The sequence below is a fragment of the Oncorhynchus tshawytscha genome, linkage group LG14 (genome assembly GCF_018296145.1).
Source record: "Oncorhynchus tshawytscha isolate Ot180627B linkage group LG14, Otsh_v2.0, whole genome shotgun sequence".
Lineage (NCBI taxonomy): Eukaryota > Metazoa > Chordata > Actinopteri > Salmoniformes > Salmonidae > Oncorhynchus > Oncorhynchus tshawytscha.
In genome coordinates, this window is record NC_056442.1 from 48458451 (window position 1) to 48478671 (window position 20221).

The window sequence follows — 20221 nt, forward strand, 5'->3', positions numbered from 1 at the left end:
ATGAGGTCTAGCATTGTCTTGCATTAGGAGGAACCCAGGGCCAACCGCACCAGCATATGGTCTCACAAGGGGTCTGAGGATCTCATCTCGGTACCTAATGGCAGTCAGGCTACCTCTGGCGAGCACATGGAGTGCTGTGCGGCCTCCCAAAAAAATGCCACCCCACACCATGACTGACCCACCGCCAAACCGGTCATGCTGGAGGATGTTGCAGGCAGCAGAACGTTCTCCACGGCGTCTCCAGACTCTGCCACGTCTGTCACATGTGCTCAGTGTGAACCTGCTTTCATCTGTGAAGAGCACAGGGCACCAGTGGCGAATTTGCCAATCTTGGTGTTCTCTGGCAAACGCCAAACGTCCTGCACGGTGTTGGGCTGTAAGCAAAACCCCCACCTGTGGACGTCGGGCCCTCATACCACCCTTATAGAGTCTGTTTCTGACCGTTTGAGCAGACACATGCACATTTGTGGCCTGCTGGAGGTCATTTTGCAGGGCTCTGGCAGTGCTCCTCCTGCTCCTCCTTGAACAAAGGCGGAGGTAGCGGTCCTGCTGCTGGGTTGTTGCAGCAGAACTGGTCTGTGGTCACCACCTGCAGAACCACTCCTTTATTGGGGGTGTCTTGCTAATTTGCCTATAATTTCCACCTGTTGTCTATTCCATTTGCACAACAGCATGTGACATTTATTGTCAATCAGTGTTGCTTCCTAAGTGGACAGTTTGATTTCACAGAAGTGTGATTGACTTGGAGTTACATTGTGTTGTTTAAGTGTTCCCTTTATTTTTTTGAGCAGTGTATATTGGCCATATGCCACACCTAGATAGCCTAGTGGTTGGAGCGTTGGGCCAGTGACTGAAAGGTTGCTTGATCGAGTCCCCGAGCTGACAAGGTTAACAAAATCTGTTTTTCTACCCCTGAACAAGGCAGTTAACCCGTCATTGTAAATTAGAATTTGTGCTTATCTGACTTGCCTAGTTCAATTAAATATATTTTATCTAAATCAATACCGAACATTTGTATGCTACGATTGTAGCAATATCAACGCAGGACATGTTTTTATGGAAATCTCCTACTGTAGGTCACAGCCTTATTGTTGCTATCTGTTGCTCATTCTGGCTTCACACACAGGTAAATTCATTGAGATTTTTGAGGCATAGAGATAGATAGAGAACTCTAGCACCCAAAATACATTTTTAGCACAGGCAGATCCATTGAGGATTTTCACCATTTTGAAGTAGTCACTGGGTGGGACTTTGTATGAGTTAAGGAATGATCACATAATTCCATCCAGGTCACCAGGAAGGATCAGGCAATGAATCATACCTCTAAGGAAACATTCCATAACTGCGGCAGTAAATCACCAACTTTGGATTTTTACCTGTTCAAACAACACACTCTAGGTGGCAGTGTGCACTCATTCAATTTGTTTGCTAACTCATACAAGTACAAAGAACACAAATATAAGCTCAACATGTAGTGTTGGTCCCATGTTTCATGAGCTGAAATAAAAGATCCCAGAAATGTTCTATACAAAGAAAAAAATCATTTTGTGCAGGAATGTATTTACACCCCTGTTCGTGGGCATTTTTCCTTTAACAAGATAATCCTTCCACCTGACAGGTGTGGCACATTAAGAAGCAGATTAAACAGCATGATCATTACACTGGTGCACCTTGTGCTGGGGGACAATAAAAGGCCGCTCTAAAATGTGCAGTTTTTTCACACAACACAATGCCACAGATGTCTCAAGTTTTGAGGGAGCGTGCAGTTGGCATGCTGACTGCAGGAATGTTCACCAGAGTTGTTGCCAGAGAATTAAATGTTAATTTCACTACCATAAGCCACCTCTAACGTTGTTTTAGAGAATTTGGCTGTTAATTTGTAAACTGGCCTCACAACCGCAGACCACGTGTAACCACGCCAGCTCTGGACCTTTACATCCGGCTTCTTCACCTGTGGGATCATCTTATACCAGCCACCTGGACAACTGATGAAACTGTGGGTTTGTACAACCAAAGAAGTTCTGCACAAACTGTCAGGAACTGTTTCAGGGAAGCTCAAGTATGTGCTCGTCTTCCTCACCAGGATTTTGACCTGACTGCAGTTCAGGGTTGTAACCTAACTCAGTGGGCAAATGCTAATTTGCAATAGCCACTGGTAAGCTCGAGAAGTATATTCTTCACGGATGAATCTCGGTTTCAACAGTACCTTGCAGATTGTAGACAGCTTATATGGCATTGTGTGGGCAAGCGGTTTGATGATGTCAACGCTGTGAACAGAGTGCCCCATGGTGGCGATGGGGTTATGGTATAGTCAGACATACGCTACAGACAACAAATACAATAACATTTTAGCGATGGCAATTTGAATGCACAGACATACCTTGATGAGATCCTGAGGCCCATCGTCGTGCCATTCATCTGCTGCCATCACCTCATGTTTCAGCATTATAATGCACGGCCCCATGTCGCAAGGATCTGTACACAATTTCTGGTAGCTGAAAATGTCCCAGTTCTTCTATTATCTCCATACTCACTAGACAAGTCACACATTGAGCATGTTTGGGGTGATCTGGATTGACGTATACGACAGCGTGTTCAAGTTCCCTCCAATATCCAGCAACTTCACACAGCCCTTGAAGAGGAGTGGGACAACATTCCACAGGCCACAATCAACAGCCTGATCAAGAAGATGTGTTGTGCTGCATGAGGCAAATGGTGGTCACACCAGATACTGACTGGTTTTCTGATCCGCTCCCACCTGATTTTAAAGGTATCTGTGACCAGTCGTGTGAAATCCATAGATTAGGGCCTATGGAATTTATTTAAAAGGACTGATTTCCTTATATGAACTGTAACTCAGTAAAATATTTGAAATGGTTTATATTTATGTTTTATATTTTTGTTCAATGTAGTTAAAGAAGAAAGTTGACTACTTCAAAATGGAGATGGTCTCAATGGCACTGCCTGTGCTCTCAAAAGGACAGATACAATAAGGTGGTGTTTATCTAAATCTATGTAGGCTATCAGAACAAAGGAACAGTGGAGCTCATCGACTCATCAGTCCCACACAACTAAGCTCAAGTATGCCACCTTGAGGCTGTGGGCTACACAACACTAGCAATAAAAGGGGAGGAGATGTGTTGATGGGGAAAAAGAGGGGGGGCATCTTCTGATGGAACTGATGCCCCCCATCAGAACAGATTTGAGCCTCAATGGGATAGGCCTTATCATGTAGGCCTTATCATGTAGGCCTTATCATGATAAATCCCAACTTCTTGTAATAAAGGTGTATGATACAACTTGATCTGATCGTATCATAAACTAATGCTAAATCATCAATTCTTAGTTTAAAGGCCCATTGCAGCCATGTTTATATCAATATCAAATCATTTCTGGGTAACAATTAAGTACCATATTTTAATAGTTTTCCATTAAATTTGACCAAAATAGCGTTTTTAGCAATAAAATATTTCTCAAGCAAGAATTTTGCTAGGACTGTCTAAGAGTGGTCTGAGTGTTGAGAAGAAAACTGAAAACTAGCTGTTATTGTCAGAGAGGTTTGGAACTCTTTTTGTTGTTGGTCTATTAACCAATTTACCGCCTGGTGATGTCACCAGGCAAGCCAAAACTCCCGCCCATTGCAAACCTGAGGATTAGATGTTCTTTTGTACATTATATTTTCAACCAGCAACAATTAGGAATAACACTGATCCCTTTTCTTCCAACTTCTACAGTGTTAGTTTCATCATCTGTTGTGCAATATGATATAAAACACAGGAAACACTGAATTTTGTCTGCACTGGGCCTAACAACGATATGGTTATTCCTATCCTGTACATTTGAATGTCAAATAAGATAATTCATTGGGTAACAATTTTATTTAAAAATGCTGTTTAATATTCTACCAGCAACGTATATTTAAAACAATAGTCGTGGTGAGGAGACAGTACACTTCCTCACAGTGCCATTATTTCTCGAGTGGCTTCCTCTTCAGCGAACACACACACTTCCTCCACTACAGCAACACTTTGCTTGACTGCTTTGACGCTCTCAGACAGATTGAAGGCTACATGTTCATACAAAACCTGCCAGTAAAGATAGTATGTTTGGTGAGTCTGACTTGTTTTTAACCTTTGCATGTTTTTGTTGTCAAATTGTTGTAATTATGTACTACTACTGTATAATAGATATGTAGGCTGTAACACATAATCCTACGGAAGCACTTGGGGGACGCACCATAAGGCGAGGTAGCCAACTGCCGTTATAATGTTGGTAGGCGCTATTCTATATCAAAACTCTGTAGGCCTACAATATGACATGCAATGTTCAAATCCACAATTGCAATATTTATATGTGACAGTTATTTTGTGTTTCACTTCGCCCATTTAAAGTTATAACTTGCTCTGCTGACTATAGTCGTCTCTTTTTCTTTAAAAATGATGATAATGGTGAAAAACCTTTACTGTAATTTATGTAGAACTCTCTTTCTAATTTCAGGGTTACTATTGGGCCCTATTAACACATAGCCCTTTTCTTAATAATCTAGGTGAATGAAATGAGAAATGTACACGATCAGAATGCTATGGTCTTGTTGATGGCCTAAAATGAGTGAAACTCACCTATCATTGATATTCAGTGGATAGGCCAAAGGTATGCATCAGTGGTGATAGGCATACAAAGGTTTATTGGATTTGATGAACTATCCCCAGTCAGTGTAGAGAAGTACATTTCAGTGCTCCCAGGCTCGGGTCCCTGTAGACTGGGTTTAGCTATATTCATGTTTTCTCCAACATTCTAAGAGAGCTCTGGGAAGAGTCCAGCTCTCCTCTCTCACAATGAATTACAATTACTGCATGTATTTCAAACTCCAGTCTCCACCCATATTTTGAAGTTTCAGTGTTCACACTTGAATTCATGGGGAACACAGGCCTTATGTACTGTAACTATAAATGAAGTAGGCCCACAGATTAACATAATGTTCAAGTTGAAATGAAAGCCAGTAGATTAACAAAGACGGATATAAATAGATAGTGTCAAACTGTACTGTGTAAATGAGGGCGTGAGAGTGATGTTCGTACCCGATAAAGTGTGAGATCAATTTAAACCACAAACATCACTTTCAACAGTTTACATTTGTTGGGCCCTAGCCAGTGTCTCTCTTTTGGTGAACATTGTAGCCTAAAGTGCATTTCTCCCTGTGTTTCTCATGTCCAGGTGTCTGAGACAGTGAAGGGGCCAGAATGCAGAGCATCAAGTGTGTGGTGGTAGGAGACGGTGCAGTGGGGAAGACCTGCCTCCTCATCTCCTACACCACCAACGCCTTCCCCAAGGAGTACATCCCCACTGTGTTTGACAACTACAGCGCCCAGGTGACTGTGGACAGCAGGACTATTAGCCTCAACCTGTGGGACACAGCAGGCCAGGAGGAGTACGACCGCCTGCGCACCCTCTCCTACCCTCAGACCAACGTGTTTGTCATCTGCTTCTCTGTTGCCAGCCCCCCCTCCTTTGAGAACGTCAAGCACAAGTGGCACCCAGAGGTCACCCACCACTGTCCCAATACGCCCATTCTGCTGGTGGGCACCAAGAAGGACCTGCGTAATGACCCGGAGGTGTTGAAGAAGCTAAAGGATCAGAACCAGATGACCATCACCCAACAGCAGGGCACCGCCCTGGCCAGGCAGATCCAAGCCATCAAGTACCTTGAATGCTCTGCCCTCAACCAAGACGGAATCAAAGAGGTGTTCGCTGAGGGTGTGCGAGCCTTTCTCAACCCACAACCTGTCGCCACCAAGAAACCCTGTGTGCTATTGTAAAGGCAGTAGAGATACTATCACGTATGCAAATCAAACAGAACAATATTAATTAATTGAATGTGTGTAAACCATTGGAGTTGATTTTATTGTGAAATATGTTTTTGTTGTACTGCTGATAACAAACACTGCTATATCAAGACTTCCTTGAGACAAGGGGATCATTGAGGCAGAGGCATTGGCTCAAGATGGATGCCTCAAAACTGAGCCAATGTTAGGTAGGCAAGAAGGGCCTGGGTCAAATGCTGTCTGTGAGAATCCTTACTTTTGTATATCCATTATTTTTCCCTCTTCCTTTATAGCAATTAACCAAAAAGACCTGAGAGTTTCTGATGAGGAGATACATTCTCTCATTTATCAGTGCTTGTATTGTTGTCACATTTTGACATAATTAAAACATATCAGGAATTTAAATATCCATACTCCCATAATTAATAGTTGTTGTTGTTTGCATCTGAACACCATCAGTTTTTTTTGTTAGTGCTATTCAACTTTGTTTGAATGTGTTGTATGCTGGACACAAAAGAGGAAATGCAGAGAGAGGTTTTTGATAAGAAATGCATAGGCTGATTTTCCTATCGAAGGTCATTAGTCAGTGTGTTTGTATGTGTGTGTGTGTGTGCGTGCATGCGTGTGTGTGTGATAGATGAGAGGAGAGAGACGGGAGAGGAGAGGAGAGAGAAATGGAACCTGGTTGTAACTTCCCTCTGAAAGTCCTTAGCTTATTATATATTTTAGTTAAGTTGGGGTTCTAGATGTTTTAATGTTGTGTAACTATTTTGAGAAGGCCATGACCCCACTCTTCGAGGGTGTCTCGGGGTTGGGAAAGGCAAAAAAACACATTTCCAATTCAAACATAAGCACCCACCAAAATATTATTATTATTATTATTACATCTGTACGGTTGTAAACGAGAGATGGAAATTGTGTGCAAACTGTAGTGTAGATTACTTTGACATGTCTTTATTCTTATCATCAGGAACAGCAAATAAATGTGTTGATCAATGCATACAATTAAATTAATACCTCAAGAATGCCAAACCCTCTCCAATGGAGTCATGGGATGTGATAGAAACCAGCATGCTAAACAATGATGAGGTTCCTGATTTGCCTGAGATTTGGAAGTGAAATGATCCAGCTGGCGGTTACAGAGTTGTGAAACATTCATTTTCATTTGTTGTACAATCACTGTCCTCTCCCATACCTCAGGCCACTGGACTCATTTGACAGTGAAATAAGGCCTCAGTGCCTTTGCTCTGCCTGCTGGATAACAGACACTTCTTTGTGTGAGAGCAGTGGAGGGACATACAGATAGATGTCCTGACAGTTTTAGTATAGTATATACTGTATGTGACTGTATACAACACCCACTCTAGTACTATCTGGATCTACCTCTCAATCTCATTCTCTCTCTCTCTCTCTCTCTCTCTCTCACTCTCTCACTCTCTCTATCTCTGTCTCTCTCTCTCTGTCTCACTGTCTCTCTCTCACTCTCTCTCTCTCTCTCTCTGTCTCTCTCTCAGTCTCTCTCTGTCTCTCTCTCTCTCTCACTCTCTCTCACTCTCTCTGTCTCTCTCTGTCTCTCTCACTCTCTCTGTCTCTCTCTGTCTCTCTCTCTCTGTCCCTCTCTCTGTCTTTACAAACGAGGAAGAACATGTATTTGTAACTTCCTTAATTTAGGTTGTGTACCTCACTGACTGACTGACTCACTAAGAATAAGCATGTTATGGTAAATAGCTAAAAAGTTCTGAAATAATTGTTTAATGAAGCTTAATGTTTACACACAAAAAAATCACTATTAGATTATTAATACCTTTAAGATGTCTCTCTCTACTTGAGAATATACAAAATCATATTTGCGTTTATCTACAGTTCTTGATGCATTTAAAAATACTTTCTACAAAGAGCTGAGACACTCTCTTCAGATCACATCATTGGCAACAGTCAGCATTTCCCGAATTTCACAAGTGATAAGTCATAGACACGTGAGCATGACTAAAGAAGGACATACTCTTAAGTCAAGGTGATCAAGTTGAAGTTGCCCCACTGTCCAAAATCATAGAGGACTAAGTCTGTCATGTATCATACAGTATGTTAATATCAACTCAATCAAAATGTTGGTACAGTAGGATTGACTTTCAGGTTGAACAGTCCAGATAAATAAAGTGATTATTTACAGTCATGACATCCGCCATCATGTAAATATATGGAAGAAGGTGCTCTCTTCCTGCTCCTCCTCCTCTGCAACAGCATCATCTCCGCTAGGTGTGTTCTGAGTGGTTGAACACCTGTCACCTGACCCTCTGTTTCCCAGTCAGAAGTCTTTACCCTCCTCTGGTGAGATGACCACCATCTCTCTGCTCTTAAAGTCCCAGAAGGCTGTTAGGTGGAAGGCCATGTTGGAGAACACCACACAATACTCAAAGAGGGCGAAAAAGGTGTAGCCTGTGGAGGTTAGGAAAGACAGGAGACTTTTATGAACACTTTAACAAACAATGTAAAATTAAAATATACTTTTGTATCATAAAATGCTTAAAGGTTATGAAGTGAAAATAATGTTTTTCATGAAAATTGCTGATATCTGAAGGAAACCTTGATAATGTTTGATCACAAAGTTACTGGTCCCCTCCCCCATGTAAAACACTAGGATTCATTATTCAGGGGACAAGGTGACATCACATAAACTTTCATTTTAATACACCAATTTTAACACGATATACTCTTACCTTATTTAAATAAGTACCGCCTTGTAACCAACATCGGAGAAGCCGTGTTTGTGTTTGCAGAGAGGCGTTGTTTATATAGCTAGATAGCTACTCTACTGATGCCAACATTTTACTGTAGGGTGTCAGCAAACATAATTAAAAGTTGACCCTATTCATCTATGGCAACGATACGTATATGTTTCCCTTTTCATCTGTGTCAGCAGTTACTGGCTAGCTAGGTGTTCAGCCAGCATGGAACAAAAGGTGGGAATGGGTTGTTCAAAACACAGACGCAGTTGACAGGTCAACACATCGGTCATTGCTGCCGTGAACCGCATCACAAGAGCCCCGCCAAATGGTGTATATATACATATACATATACATATATATATATATATATATATATAGTTATATATATACATTTATACCACCGGTCAAAAGTTTTAGAACAGCTACTCATTCAAGGGTTTTTCTTAATTTTTACAATTTTCTACATTGTAGAATAATAGTGAAGACATCAAAATGATGAAATAACACATATGGAATCATTGTAGTAAGCAAAAAAGTGTTAAACAAATCCAAACAAATTATATATTTGAGATTCTTCAAATAGCTACCCTTTGCCTTGATGACAGCTTTGCACACCCTTTAAATGGTTTAACTTGGGTCAAACGTTTCAGGTAGCCTTCTACAAGCTTCCCAAAATAAGTTGGGTGAATTTTGGCCCATTCCTCCTGACAGCTTGTGTAACTGAGTCAGATTTGTAGGCCTCCTTGCTCACACACGCTTTTACAGTTCTGCCCACAAATGTTCTATGGGATTGAGGTCAGGGCTTTGTGATGGCCACTCCAATACCTTGACTTGTTGTCCTTAAGCCATTTTGCCACAACTTTGGAAGTATGCTTGGGGTCATTGTCCATTTAGAGGACCCATTTGTGACCAAGCTTTAACTTCCTGACTGATGTTTTGAGATGTTGCTTCAATATATCCACATAATTTTCATGCCTCATGACGCCATCTATTTTGCGAAGTGCACCAGTCCCTCCTGCAGTAAAGCACCACCACAACATGATGCTGCCATCCCCGTGCTTCACGGTTGTGATGGTGTTCTTCGGCTTGCAAGCCTCCCCCTTTTTCCTCCATCAGACCAGAGGACATTTCTCCAAAAAGTACTGTCCCCATGTGCAGTTAAACCCGTAGTCTGGCTTTTTTATGGAGGTTTGGAGCAGTGGCTTCTTCCTTGCTGAGCGGCCTTTCAGGTTATGTCAATATAGGACTCGTTTAACTATGGATATAGATACTTTTGTACCTGTTTCCTCCAGCATCTTCACAAGGTCCTTTGCTGTTGTTCTGGGATTGATTTGCACTTTTCGCACCAAAGCACGTTCATCTCTAGGAGACAGAACACGTCTCCTTCCTGAGCGGTATGACGGCTGCGTGGTCCCATGGTGTTAATACTTGCGTACTATTGTTTGTACAGATGAACGTGGTACCTTCAGGCATTTGGAAATTGCTCCCAAGAATGAACCAGACTTGTGGAGGTCTACATTTTTTTCTGAGGTCTTGGCTGATTTCTTTTGATTTTCTCATGTTGTCAAGCAAAGAGGCCATGAGTATGAAGTTTGGCCTTGAAACACATCCACAGGTACACCTCCAATTGACTCAAATTAGGTCAATTAGCCTATCATAAGCTTCTAAAGCCATGACATCATTTTCTGGAATTTTCCAAGCTGTTTAAAGGCACAGTCAACTTAGTGTATGTAAACTTCTGACCGACTGAAAGTGTGATACAGTAAATTATAAGTGAAATAATCTGTCTGTAAACAACTGTTGGAAAAATTACTTGTGTCATGCACAAAGTAGATGTCCTAACTAACCAACTTGCAAAACTGTAGATTGTTAACAAGAAATTTGTTGAGTGGCTGAAAAATGAGTTTTAATGACTCCAACCTAAGTGTATGTAAACTTCCGACTTCCAACTGTAACAAGGATATCATTGATGCAACTTCAATGATGTTTGAGTTACTTTGTGTATCACCAAATTTCCTTTATATGAGTTTACTGCAACAGTGGTCACTGCATCCAAGTTGCTTAATTAACATAGATGTTTCAAAGAGCTGTCAGTCAATGCGAGCTCATGAATATAATCTCCCCGCCCACTCAGCCTGTCTTTTCAAACTTCATGGTAGTTAGCCATGAGAGAAAAAGTACTTTTCAGAATGACTGCTCATGCCCTTTAACATTCTGATGCTACAATATACTTACTCCCTTGTTCACAGTACATGTTGTGTTTCCAGTAAAAGTAAGCAGCCAAGCAGCAGAAAGCGATGTTGAGGATCAAGCAGCGGATTTTCCAGTGGAAAGATTTCACATCCTGTTTATGAAAAAAGAAAGAGCGATTTGATAGAGAAAGATTTCACATCCTGTTTATGAAAAAAGAAAGAGCGATTTGATAGAGAAAGATTTCACATCCTGTTTATGAAAAAAGAAAGAGCGATTTGATAGAGAAAGATTTCACGTCCTGTTTATGAAAAAAGAAAGAGCGATTTGATAGAGAAAGATTTCACGTCCTGTTTATGAAAAAAGAAAGAGCGATTTGATAGAGAAAGATTTCACGTCCTGTTTATGAAAAAAGAAAGAGCGATTTGATAGAGAAAGATTTCACATCCTGTTTATGAAAAAAGAAAGAGCGATTTGATAGAGAAAGATTTCACGTCCTGTTTATGAAAAAAGAAAGAGCGATTTGATAGAGAAAGATTTCACGTCCTGTTTATGAAAAAAAGAAAGAGCGATTTGATAGAGAAAGATTTCACGTCCTGTTTATGAAAAAAAGAAAGAGCGATTTGATAGAGAAAGATTTCACGTCCTGTTTATGAAAAAAAGAAAGAGCGATTTGATAGAGAAAGATTTCACGTCCTGTTTATGAAAAAAAAAAAGAGCGATTTGATAGAGAAAGATTTCACGTCCTGTTTATGAAAAAAGAAAGAGCGATTTGATAGAGAAAGATTTCACGTCCTGTTTATGAAAAAAGAAAGAGCGATTTGATAGAGAAAAATTTCACGTCCTGTTTATGAAAAAGAAAGAGCGATTTGATAGAGAAAGATTTCACGTCCTGTTTATGAAAAAAGAAAGAGCGATTTGATAGAGAAAGATTTCACATCCTGTTTATGAAAAAAGAAAGAGCGATTTGATAGAGAAAGATTGCAATACTAAAAAATGATATTGTGTACTTAACTACTGTGTATTTGTACTACGCGAATGCAATGGCCTACTTTATAAATTGAACAATTAAAAACATTTAATTTATCTAGGTTGAGGAACACAATGAGCAGGCTTAATCAAGCCCCATCTGAGAAACTCTTGAGATGAGACATCAGTAACACATTGCAGCTGGTGTAAAAACTGTTTCAGCCACATCCTTCCACAAATACTATTTATACTGCAGATCACTGGCAGCATGTGTCTCAAGCAAAAGCATGTTCTCTATTTACTGGTCCCACCCTTAAATGCCCACAATAGATTATCATGACACACGATTACAAGCCCCATATCAAATCAATATCCAAACGGCAATTGCCCATAAAATGGTATGACAGAGTGGCAGCCTAATACAGTGGCGGTCGGTGCCGTTCATGATCAGGGAAGATGTATTTCTATTACAGCTTATTGGACGATTGTCATTCAAATTCCATTCACCCAGCTCAATGTAATATCGACAGGTTTAGGCTACTACATGTCAGTGCACAGGTCTAGAGTAATTAGAGTAATCAAGGTGACAGACAGTGACACATTCAATACTGCATTGTACACTCTGGTACTTTTATCCCGTTTCGTTACGTTTGCTTCCAACAGAATCGGCGGAATGAATACACCCCTGAGCACATGCAAATACAGTTCAATTTCATAGCAGCCACATACAAACAGCATGATCACTTTGCTCATTCTATACATAGTTCCCTCTTGCAACTATCTACGCGCTCTCTTCCTCTCACCTTTTCCTTTCGCTTGGGGACTTCAGTGCATAACACATCAGCTGTCTGTGACCAGGCAAAAAAGCCAAACATTCATATCATGCCCGCTACTTATTTTTTTTATTTTACCTTTATTTAACTAGGCAAGTCAGTTAAGAACAAATTCTTATTTTCAATGACGGCCTAGGAACAGTGGGTTAACTGCCTGTTCAGGGGCAGAACGACAGATTTGTACCTTGTCAGATTGGGGGTTTGAACTTGCAACCAACGCTCTAACCACTAGGCTACCCTGCCGCCCCTAATGTTACACACAGCCTAGATCGTTGTCAAGTCTTAGTCATAATAGATACTAGAACTAAATCGTTAGTAAACCTGCTAGAATCATGCAGTACAATGTACAGTCCGAAAGCAGTTTAGCAGTTACACAGTCGGTGGCAATAAATTAAAACAAATCAAAAGCTTGCCTTGACTTGGAAGAGTTCCAGTGTTGGATAGCCATAGCCAGCTAGTGCTAATATAGCATTAATTTCTGTTTTTGCCGGGTGTTTGAGTAGGCTAAGCTAACTGCATTACTAGATAAGTGAAATAAAAACAAAATACAACCAAATCTCTCTCTCTCTCTCTCTCCTTAAAGAAATGTGTTCAAAACTGTTCAACTATTGTCTTTCTCTCTCTTTGAGTCAACTACTCATCACATTTTATGCACTGCACTAGATTCATTCGCTGGTCTTTTGATTGGGTGGACAACATGTCAGTTCATCCTGCAAGAGCTCTGATAGGTAGGAGGACGTCCTCTGGAAGTAGTCATAATTACTGTGTAAGTCTATGGAAGGGGGGGGAGAACCATGAGCCTCCTAGGTTTTGTATTGAAGTCTATGTACTCAGAGGAGGACAGAAGCTAGCTGTCCTCCGGCTACACCATGGTGCTACACTACAGAGTGCTGCTGAGTCCACTGTAGACCTTCATTGCAAAGCAGTGTGTTTAAATCAATCATTTGGTGACGTGAATATATTTAGTATAGATATCTTAAATGGATAACTTTTTTAATGTTTCACTATTTTTATCTTTATGAAATTCACTGAGGATGGTCCTCCCCTTCCTCCTCTGAGGTGCCTCCACCGGTGTATGTAGCATGTCCAGCAGCCCTTACAGGAACCAGTATTTTTAGCTACCATTCCACTTCTTGCCACTCCATATCATTGCCAAATCAGATTGGATTTCCACTAGTTACCACAGCCACAAAGTAAACATTGGCTACATCATAAAAATTCATAAAAATAAAAACGTGCTTTTTGGTCTTAATTTAAGGTTAGGGTTAGGAAAAAGATTAGGTTCAAAAACTGATTTAAGAAGGTAAAAGTAGAAATAGGCGGGGTTTATGACTTTGTGGCTTTGGTAACTAGTGACGACCAAGAGGCTGGCCTTTTGGCAATGCAGCTGGATTTACGGAGTTGCTCATTTTTATTAATACTTTCCATGACAACATGTGGATCCTTAAAAAATATATAATTAGGATCAAAAACAAATATTTTGCCGTTATCTAAGCAAGTTTTTGTATGTTGAAGCTTAATATCAAAGCAAAGAGGTTTTGTGTTTGGAATTGAAGTAGCTACAGTATGTATTTTGTTTGAGAATTTATACGTAAGCTAGCAACTTTTGACAGACTTGTTTTGTCTGGACAAAAAAATAACTACCAACATGTTCCGTGGAGAAAAAAAGTGATACACGAGTTCCAATATTTGGATAATCGTTGCGATTGGAGGATAACTGTGAGGGTTATCAACCAGGATCAGCTCTTCTGTTCTCGAGAATGTTCATATTTTAAGATGGCAGAAAGCCAGTCTCTTTGGCATTGACAAAGAGTGGCAAGGAGTGGAATGTAAGATAAAGATACTGGTACTCAGGCTAGGCAAGTATATGCTATATGCAATTAATACATTATGTGCCAGTGTAAGTGTGCAAGCCAAGTTCGAGCACGGTTAATGTGTTTGTGCTTGCTACAATCTCTGCGTGTGTGCATGTGTGTTGCACATGACAGCCTACACTCCCAATGAGTTGTGTGGAGGGGTGTGTTGGGCACAGCCCTAGACTGGGTCAGGAAACAGCTGTTCCTCCAAAACAGAGGCCCAGGCACTGACAGTGTAAACACAGCCAGAGGCTTCTTCCAAGTCTGACTGATCAAACCCTCAGTAACAGCCTATACCACCGATCTGGTTGGGATCAACATGCTGCTATTTCTCCTAGAGTCCTAACACAAAATAACACTTCAAGTCCCTCAACCATATAGTGACAACTTAAAATGAGAGACTAAATAAATAAGATATAGCTATAATGATTGACATGTGTAAATACAATAGACTGGAGCACTACAGGCTCAGTCACCAGGCATCAGTGTGAGTGAAAGGAAAGGACACAGGGAGATTCTGTCTTCTCTTATACTCCTCTGTCCTCCTCTCCTCCGTGACCCGGAAACCGATAAGTGGTTGAGTGTGTCAACTCTGTGAACAGAGAACTTTGCTTCTCTCCTCAATTGCCTCCTACAGTCGAAGATACTCATGTGTAGTGCAAAGTGTTTTCAAATCTGCCGCATCCCCTTTGAATCAGCTGTTGTATTCTCAAAGGAGAAAAATGTTTTCTACACGAATTACCCTTTAATCTATAAAATGTCTCACACAACTAGCTAAAATAATTTGTTCTACTTCAGGCATTTATTTTAGGATTCCACCCTTGCAAACGTGCTAGTGGAGAAGAAGAGTTTAATTTCATACAAGTGCATTTGTTTCCATGTTTCCTCTCCTTCACTACTCTCCTCGATTACCTTTGACAGTTTTCGAAAGGTGGCAAGGAGAGGACGGAGAAGAGGATGCGAAGAGTCAAGCTAAACCATTTGAGAATCTCCCCAACTGCACTTGACAATGCTGTTTCATCAGGCTGCAGTAGTTGGCTTCTACTCTAGAGGGCTCTAGTGTCAACATTGTCGACATTGCAGACAAAGTCACCAAAAGCCCCTCTACTAACAGGAACTATACTATACTGCCTGCTTCACCAGGAAACTGCATCATACCACCAAAATAGTTAGTTCACTTCTTCATTCAGTTGATTGAACAACTAACTTCCCTTTACATTTCTGTCTTTCAGGCAATTTCAACATTTGCTGATCAAGTATAGGGCTGAAGGGAAGAAACGATGCCTTACCTCAGGAATCAGTGAGTACTTCTTTATAACCAGCCACAGCCGACAGGTTAACACCATGTGGATAACAGAACTGGCAATGAACAGGACAAAACCTTCTTTATGGACAACTATGGGACAAAAAAGGATATGAAAGCTAAAAGCATACAAGTACAACTGTATTAGTCATAACAGTCACTGATACAGGTTATATGATTTATAACTAGGGTCCATAGTTTTCCTGGTCGGGTCATGTATCTGGAAAAACTCAGGGCCTTATTTATAACTGCAAGAAATAGGCAAACAAAATTCTGTCATTTGTTCAAAAACATAATTTTATATCATGCAGCATATACAGTGGGGAGAACAAGTATTTGATACACTGCCGATATTGTTACAAAGCATGTAGAGGTCTGTCATTTTTATCATAGGTACACTTCAACTGTGAGAGAAAATCCAGAAAATCACATTGTATGATTTTTAAGTAATTCATTTGTATTTTATTGCATAACATAAGTATTTGATACATCAGTAAAGCAGAACTTAATATTTGGTACAGAAACCTTTGTTTGCAATTACAGAGATCATATGTCTCCTGTAGTTATTGACCAGATTTGCACACACTGCAGCAGGGATTTTAGCCCACTCCTCCATACAGACCTTCTCCAGATCCTTCAGGTTTCGGGGCTGTCGCTGGGCAATACGGACTTTCAGCTCCCTCCAAAGATTTTCTATTGGGTTCAGGTCTGGAGACTGGCTAGGCCACTCCAGGACCTTGAGATGTTTCTTACGGAGCCACTCCTTAGTTGCCCTGGCTGTGTGTTTCGGGTCCTTGTCATGCTGGAAGACCCAGCCACGACCCATCTTCAATACTCTTACTGAGGGAAGGAGGTTGTTGGCCAAGATCTCGCGATACATGGCCCCATCCATCCTCCCCTCAATACGGTGCAGTCGTCCTGTCCCCTTTGCAGAAAAGCATCCACGAAGAATGATGTTTCCACCTCCATGCTTCACGGTTGGGATGGTGTTCTTTGGGTTGTACTCATCCTTCTTCTTCCTCCAAACACGGCGAGTGGAGTTTAGACCAAAAAGCTCTATTTTTGTCTCATCAGACCACATGACCTTCTCCCATTCCTTCTCTGGATCATCCAGATGGTCATTGGCAAACTTCAGACGGGCCTGGACATGCGCTGGCTTAAGCAAGGGGACCTTGCGTGCGCTGCAGGATTTTAATCCATGACGGCATAGTGTTACCAATGGTTTGCTTTGAGACTGTGGTCCCAGCTCTCTTCAGGTCATTGACCAGGTCCTGCCGTGTAGTTCTGGGCTGATCCCTCACGTTCCACATGATCATTTATGCCCCACGAGGTGAGATCTTGCATGGAGCCCCAGACCGAGGATGATTGACCGTCATCTTGAACTTCTTCTATTTTCTAATAATTGTGCCAACAGTTGTTGCCTTCTCACCAAGCTGCTTGCCTATTGTCCTGTAGCCCATCCCAGCCTTGTGCAGGTCTACAATGTATCCCTGATGTCCTTACACAGCTCCCTGGTCTTGGCCTTTGTGGAGAGGTTGGAGTCTGTTTGATTGAGTGTGTATACAGGTGTCTTTTATACAGGTAACGAGTTCAAACAGGTGCAGTTAATACAGGTAATGAGTGGAGAACAGGAGGGCTTCTTAAACAGGTCTGTGAGAGCCGGAATTCTTACTGGTTGGTAGGTGATCAAATACTTATGTCATGCAATGAAATGCAAATTAATTACTTAAAAATCATACAATGTGATTTTCTGGATATTTGTTTTAGATTCCGTCTCTCACAGTTGAAGTGTACCTATGATAAAAATGACAGACCTCTACATGCTTTGTAAGTAGGAACACCTGCAAAATCAGCAGTGTATACTTGTTCTCCCCACTGTATGTAAATGTAAATGAGCAGCCTATTATGCTGTAGGGCAGGCCTTATGCCGATGTATTCCCAGCTGACTAATTGTCAAAGGTCACTCACGGTATGTCTCATTGGATGACACGTAGGTGAGCAGCAAGAGGCCAAAGTTCTCAGTGATGGCACACATGAAGTTGAGGCAGCTGAGCAGCCACTCCAGGAACCTTGTGGAGAAGCGGCCCTTATAGAAGTTAAAATAGGCCACGGCCACCAGGAACCTGGGAGCAGAGTGCAGGCCAATGCAGAAGCGCCAGATATGGCACTCTGGGCTCAGGCTTATGGAGGCACTAATGGAGGGCAGATAATTGGTAACCTAAAACCCCCCCACCCCAAAAAAAAGACAGTCAGACCATTTATTTGCATGCATGCTACATTCTTAATAACGGACAGGATTGATTACCTTGCAATGTGTGTCAGTGGAGTCCTGGAAATGGAACACGGAGGAGATGGAGATGCAGGTAATTAAGCCAAGCAGTGGCAGGCTGACGGTGCCCACAACACAGGACGTGAATGATAGTCTGATCAGAGGCTTGTCATGACCCAGGACATGTGGACCCTGCAGCATCCTAGACTGGGACATCAGGGCCATATTTATCACTAAATACGCATTTTAACTGAGAATGTCCAGATATGAACAAAATAATGTATAATAATGATATAGGCTAATTCTGGATTTCATACCTAGGTTTGAGAGTTTGACATGCCTCCTGCAAAATCATGCGGCTGCTTTCAGTGACATTAAGGCAGGACTATATATCAGTTTGATCAGAAACATGCATAAAAATGATCTGAATATGATTCCATACCTCCTATTTGTAGGCTACAGCTAGGTCAATTGTTTACAGATATAGCTCTTGCATAGTCAGAGAAGGAAATGGCTTTTCTTGGCTTGAATTGAACTGTCACCACAAACGCCTGTGCATCGTCGCATATAGGCTTCTGACTATGTTCAGATTTATCTTGATCAGGTATTTCACAAATGTGTAATGTGGTCTCTAATTCATTAGCATCTGTTCATGTTCCCTTCAGCCCAGCACAACATGAACACTGAGCATCATCAACGCGATGCCGAATAAGCTTTTAACCTGAATCCCCTCCCAGCTGCCATTTTATAAATATCTTCAATAATGTTTGAAAATAAATGTGGTACCAAATGAAATGCGAAAAAAGTATTGAAGAGATCGGACTCAAATGTATTGCGATAACCGGAAGAGATAGCAAGGTACTGGCTCAGTTGTGACCGGATGGGAGTAGCCTATAAAAAAAACGTCGTCACATCAAGAACCAGTCATGTTACACGATGTGTCTATACTGAAAAATCATTGGTGTCTGAAGTGTCACGAGGAAGTGTAAAAAATTGAATTCATTGATAAGCCAACTTTATATCACGGGAGCTGTCCGTGGTGCTGTTCTTGCGCATCACCAAATACTGTAGCCTTATCTTTGACAGCCTGGCATTGCAAGTTGCCTCTGGAAATAACCATATACATACTTTGAGAAAATGGGGGTATTTGGAAAAGACTCAAGTCAATGTTTTTGTTGTTGAGGATGATGATTTTTGGTCAATGGATAAGTCCCACGCGTCTTATTCAAATATATTATGTGTAAATTCCAATAGCGCTCAGTACGTCATGATGAGCCTCCACCTAGCCTCTAACCCCAGTTATCTCACGCTAACAATCATCTTTGTCAAGGCACAAGAGCAGTCTACGGATATCCATCCGGGAACTTAAACGTAATTGAAATGATCATCTGGTATATTTTTGGATATAGATAAGTGTAACCTGTAACAGCAAAATGAAAGTACGTGGATTTTATTTTCTGCTTGAATATTATTCCAGGTAGGCTATAGATTCTCTCTTTTGCTGAACTATGTACAGTTGAAAATGGTAAATTCCCAATGTACATATTTAGAAATGTATACGCTATGTTTAGTGTCTATATCAACACACACTTACAGTCCAGTCGCAATGATTGTTTCTCATTTGGTTTTTCAGTCAACATCAGGCAAGTGGTGAGTTAAATGGTTTCATGACTGGTTTAGAGTAGCCTCTTGACAGATAGCTTGTTGGATTTGTATTACATTAAGAGTTACTGAAGAACCTGATGTAAACTGCATTATTAATGGTCTCTTAATGATGAATCATTGTGACATCTACAGTGGTTGATTATTTCCTCTGTCCCAGTCATATTCTGATTCGATAACCCTCACAGCTGTTTCCCAGGCAGGAGGCAGGATCTCCCTGCCAGTTGTTTAGGTATCATCTTATTCACAGTACCAGTCAAAACTCTGGACACACTGACTCCTTCAAGGTGTTTTTTTTTTTTTTACCATTTTCTACATTGTTGAATAATAGCGAAGACATCACAACTATGAAATAACACATATGGAATCATGTAGTAACCAAAAAAGTGTTCAACAAATCAAAATATATTTCATATTTGAGATTCTTCAAAGTAGCCACCCTTTGCCTTGATGACAGCTTTGCACACTCTTGGCATTCTCTCAACCTGCTTCATGAGGTAGTCACCTGGAATGCATTTTAATTAACAGGTGTGCCTTGTTAAAAGTTAATTTGTAGAATTGCTTTCCTTCTTAATGCGTTTGAGCCATTCA

The 20221-nt window shown here is 41.0% G+C and overlaps 2 protein-coding genes across 3 annotated transcripts; one reads left to right on the forward strand and one right to left on the reverse strand.

Moving 5' to 3' along the window:
• The first annotated feature begins 3956 nt into the window (after window positions 1–3956).
• On the forward strand, window positions 3957–6822 carry LOC112267281 (rho-related GTP-binding protein RhoG). Its single transcript, XM_024445538.2, has 2 exons — window positions 3957–4109; window positions 5215–6822. Exon 2 carries the CDS (start codon window positions 5241–5243, stop codon window positions 5814–5816), a length of 576 nt encoding a protein of 191 aa, XP_024301306.1. The 5' UTR covers window positions 3957–4109; window positions 5215–5240; the 3' UTR covers window positions 5817–6822.
• Window positions 6823–7368: 546 nt separating this feature from the next.
• LOC112267282 (post-GPI attachment to proteins factor 2-like) lies at window positions 7369–18837 on the reverse strand. Of its 2 annotated transcripts, none has more exons than XM_024445541.2 (6): window positions 18411–18837; window positions 18005–18170; window positions 17668–17917; window positions 15686–15792; window positions 10784–10892; window positions 7369–8258 (listed from the first exon to the last, which is right to left on the reverse strand). In XM_024445541.2, the coding sequence occupies exons 2-6, from the start codon at window positions 18167–18169 to the stop codon at window positions 8128–8130; spliced, it is 762 nt and encodes a 253-aa protein (XP_024301309.1). In that variant the 5' UTR covers window position 18170; window positions 18411–18837; the 3' UTR covers window positions 7369–8127. The 2 variants fall into 2 exon arrangements, with proteins under 2 accessions (XP_024301309.1, XP_024301308.1); XM_024445540.2 differs by having other exon boundaries at window positions 18005–18175.
• Between the last annotated feature and the right edge of the window lie 1384 nt (window positions 18838–20221).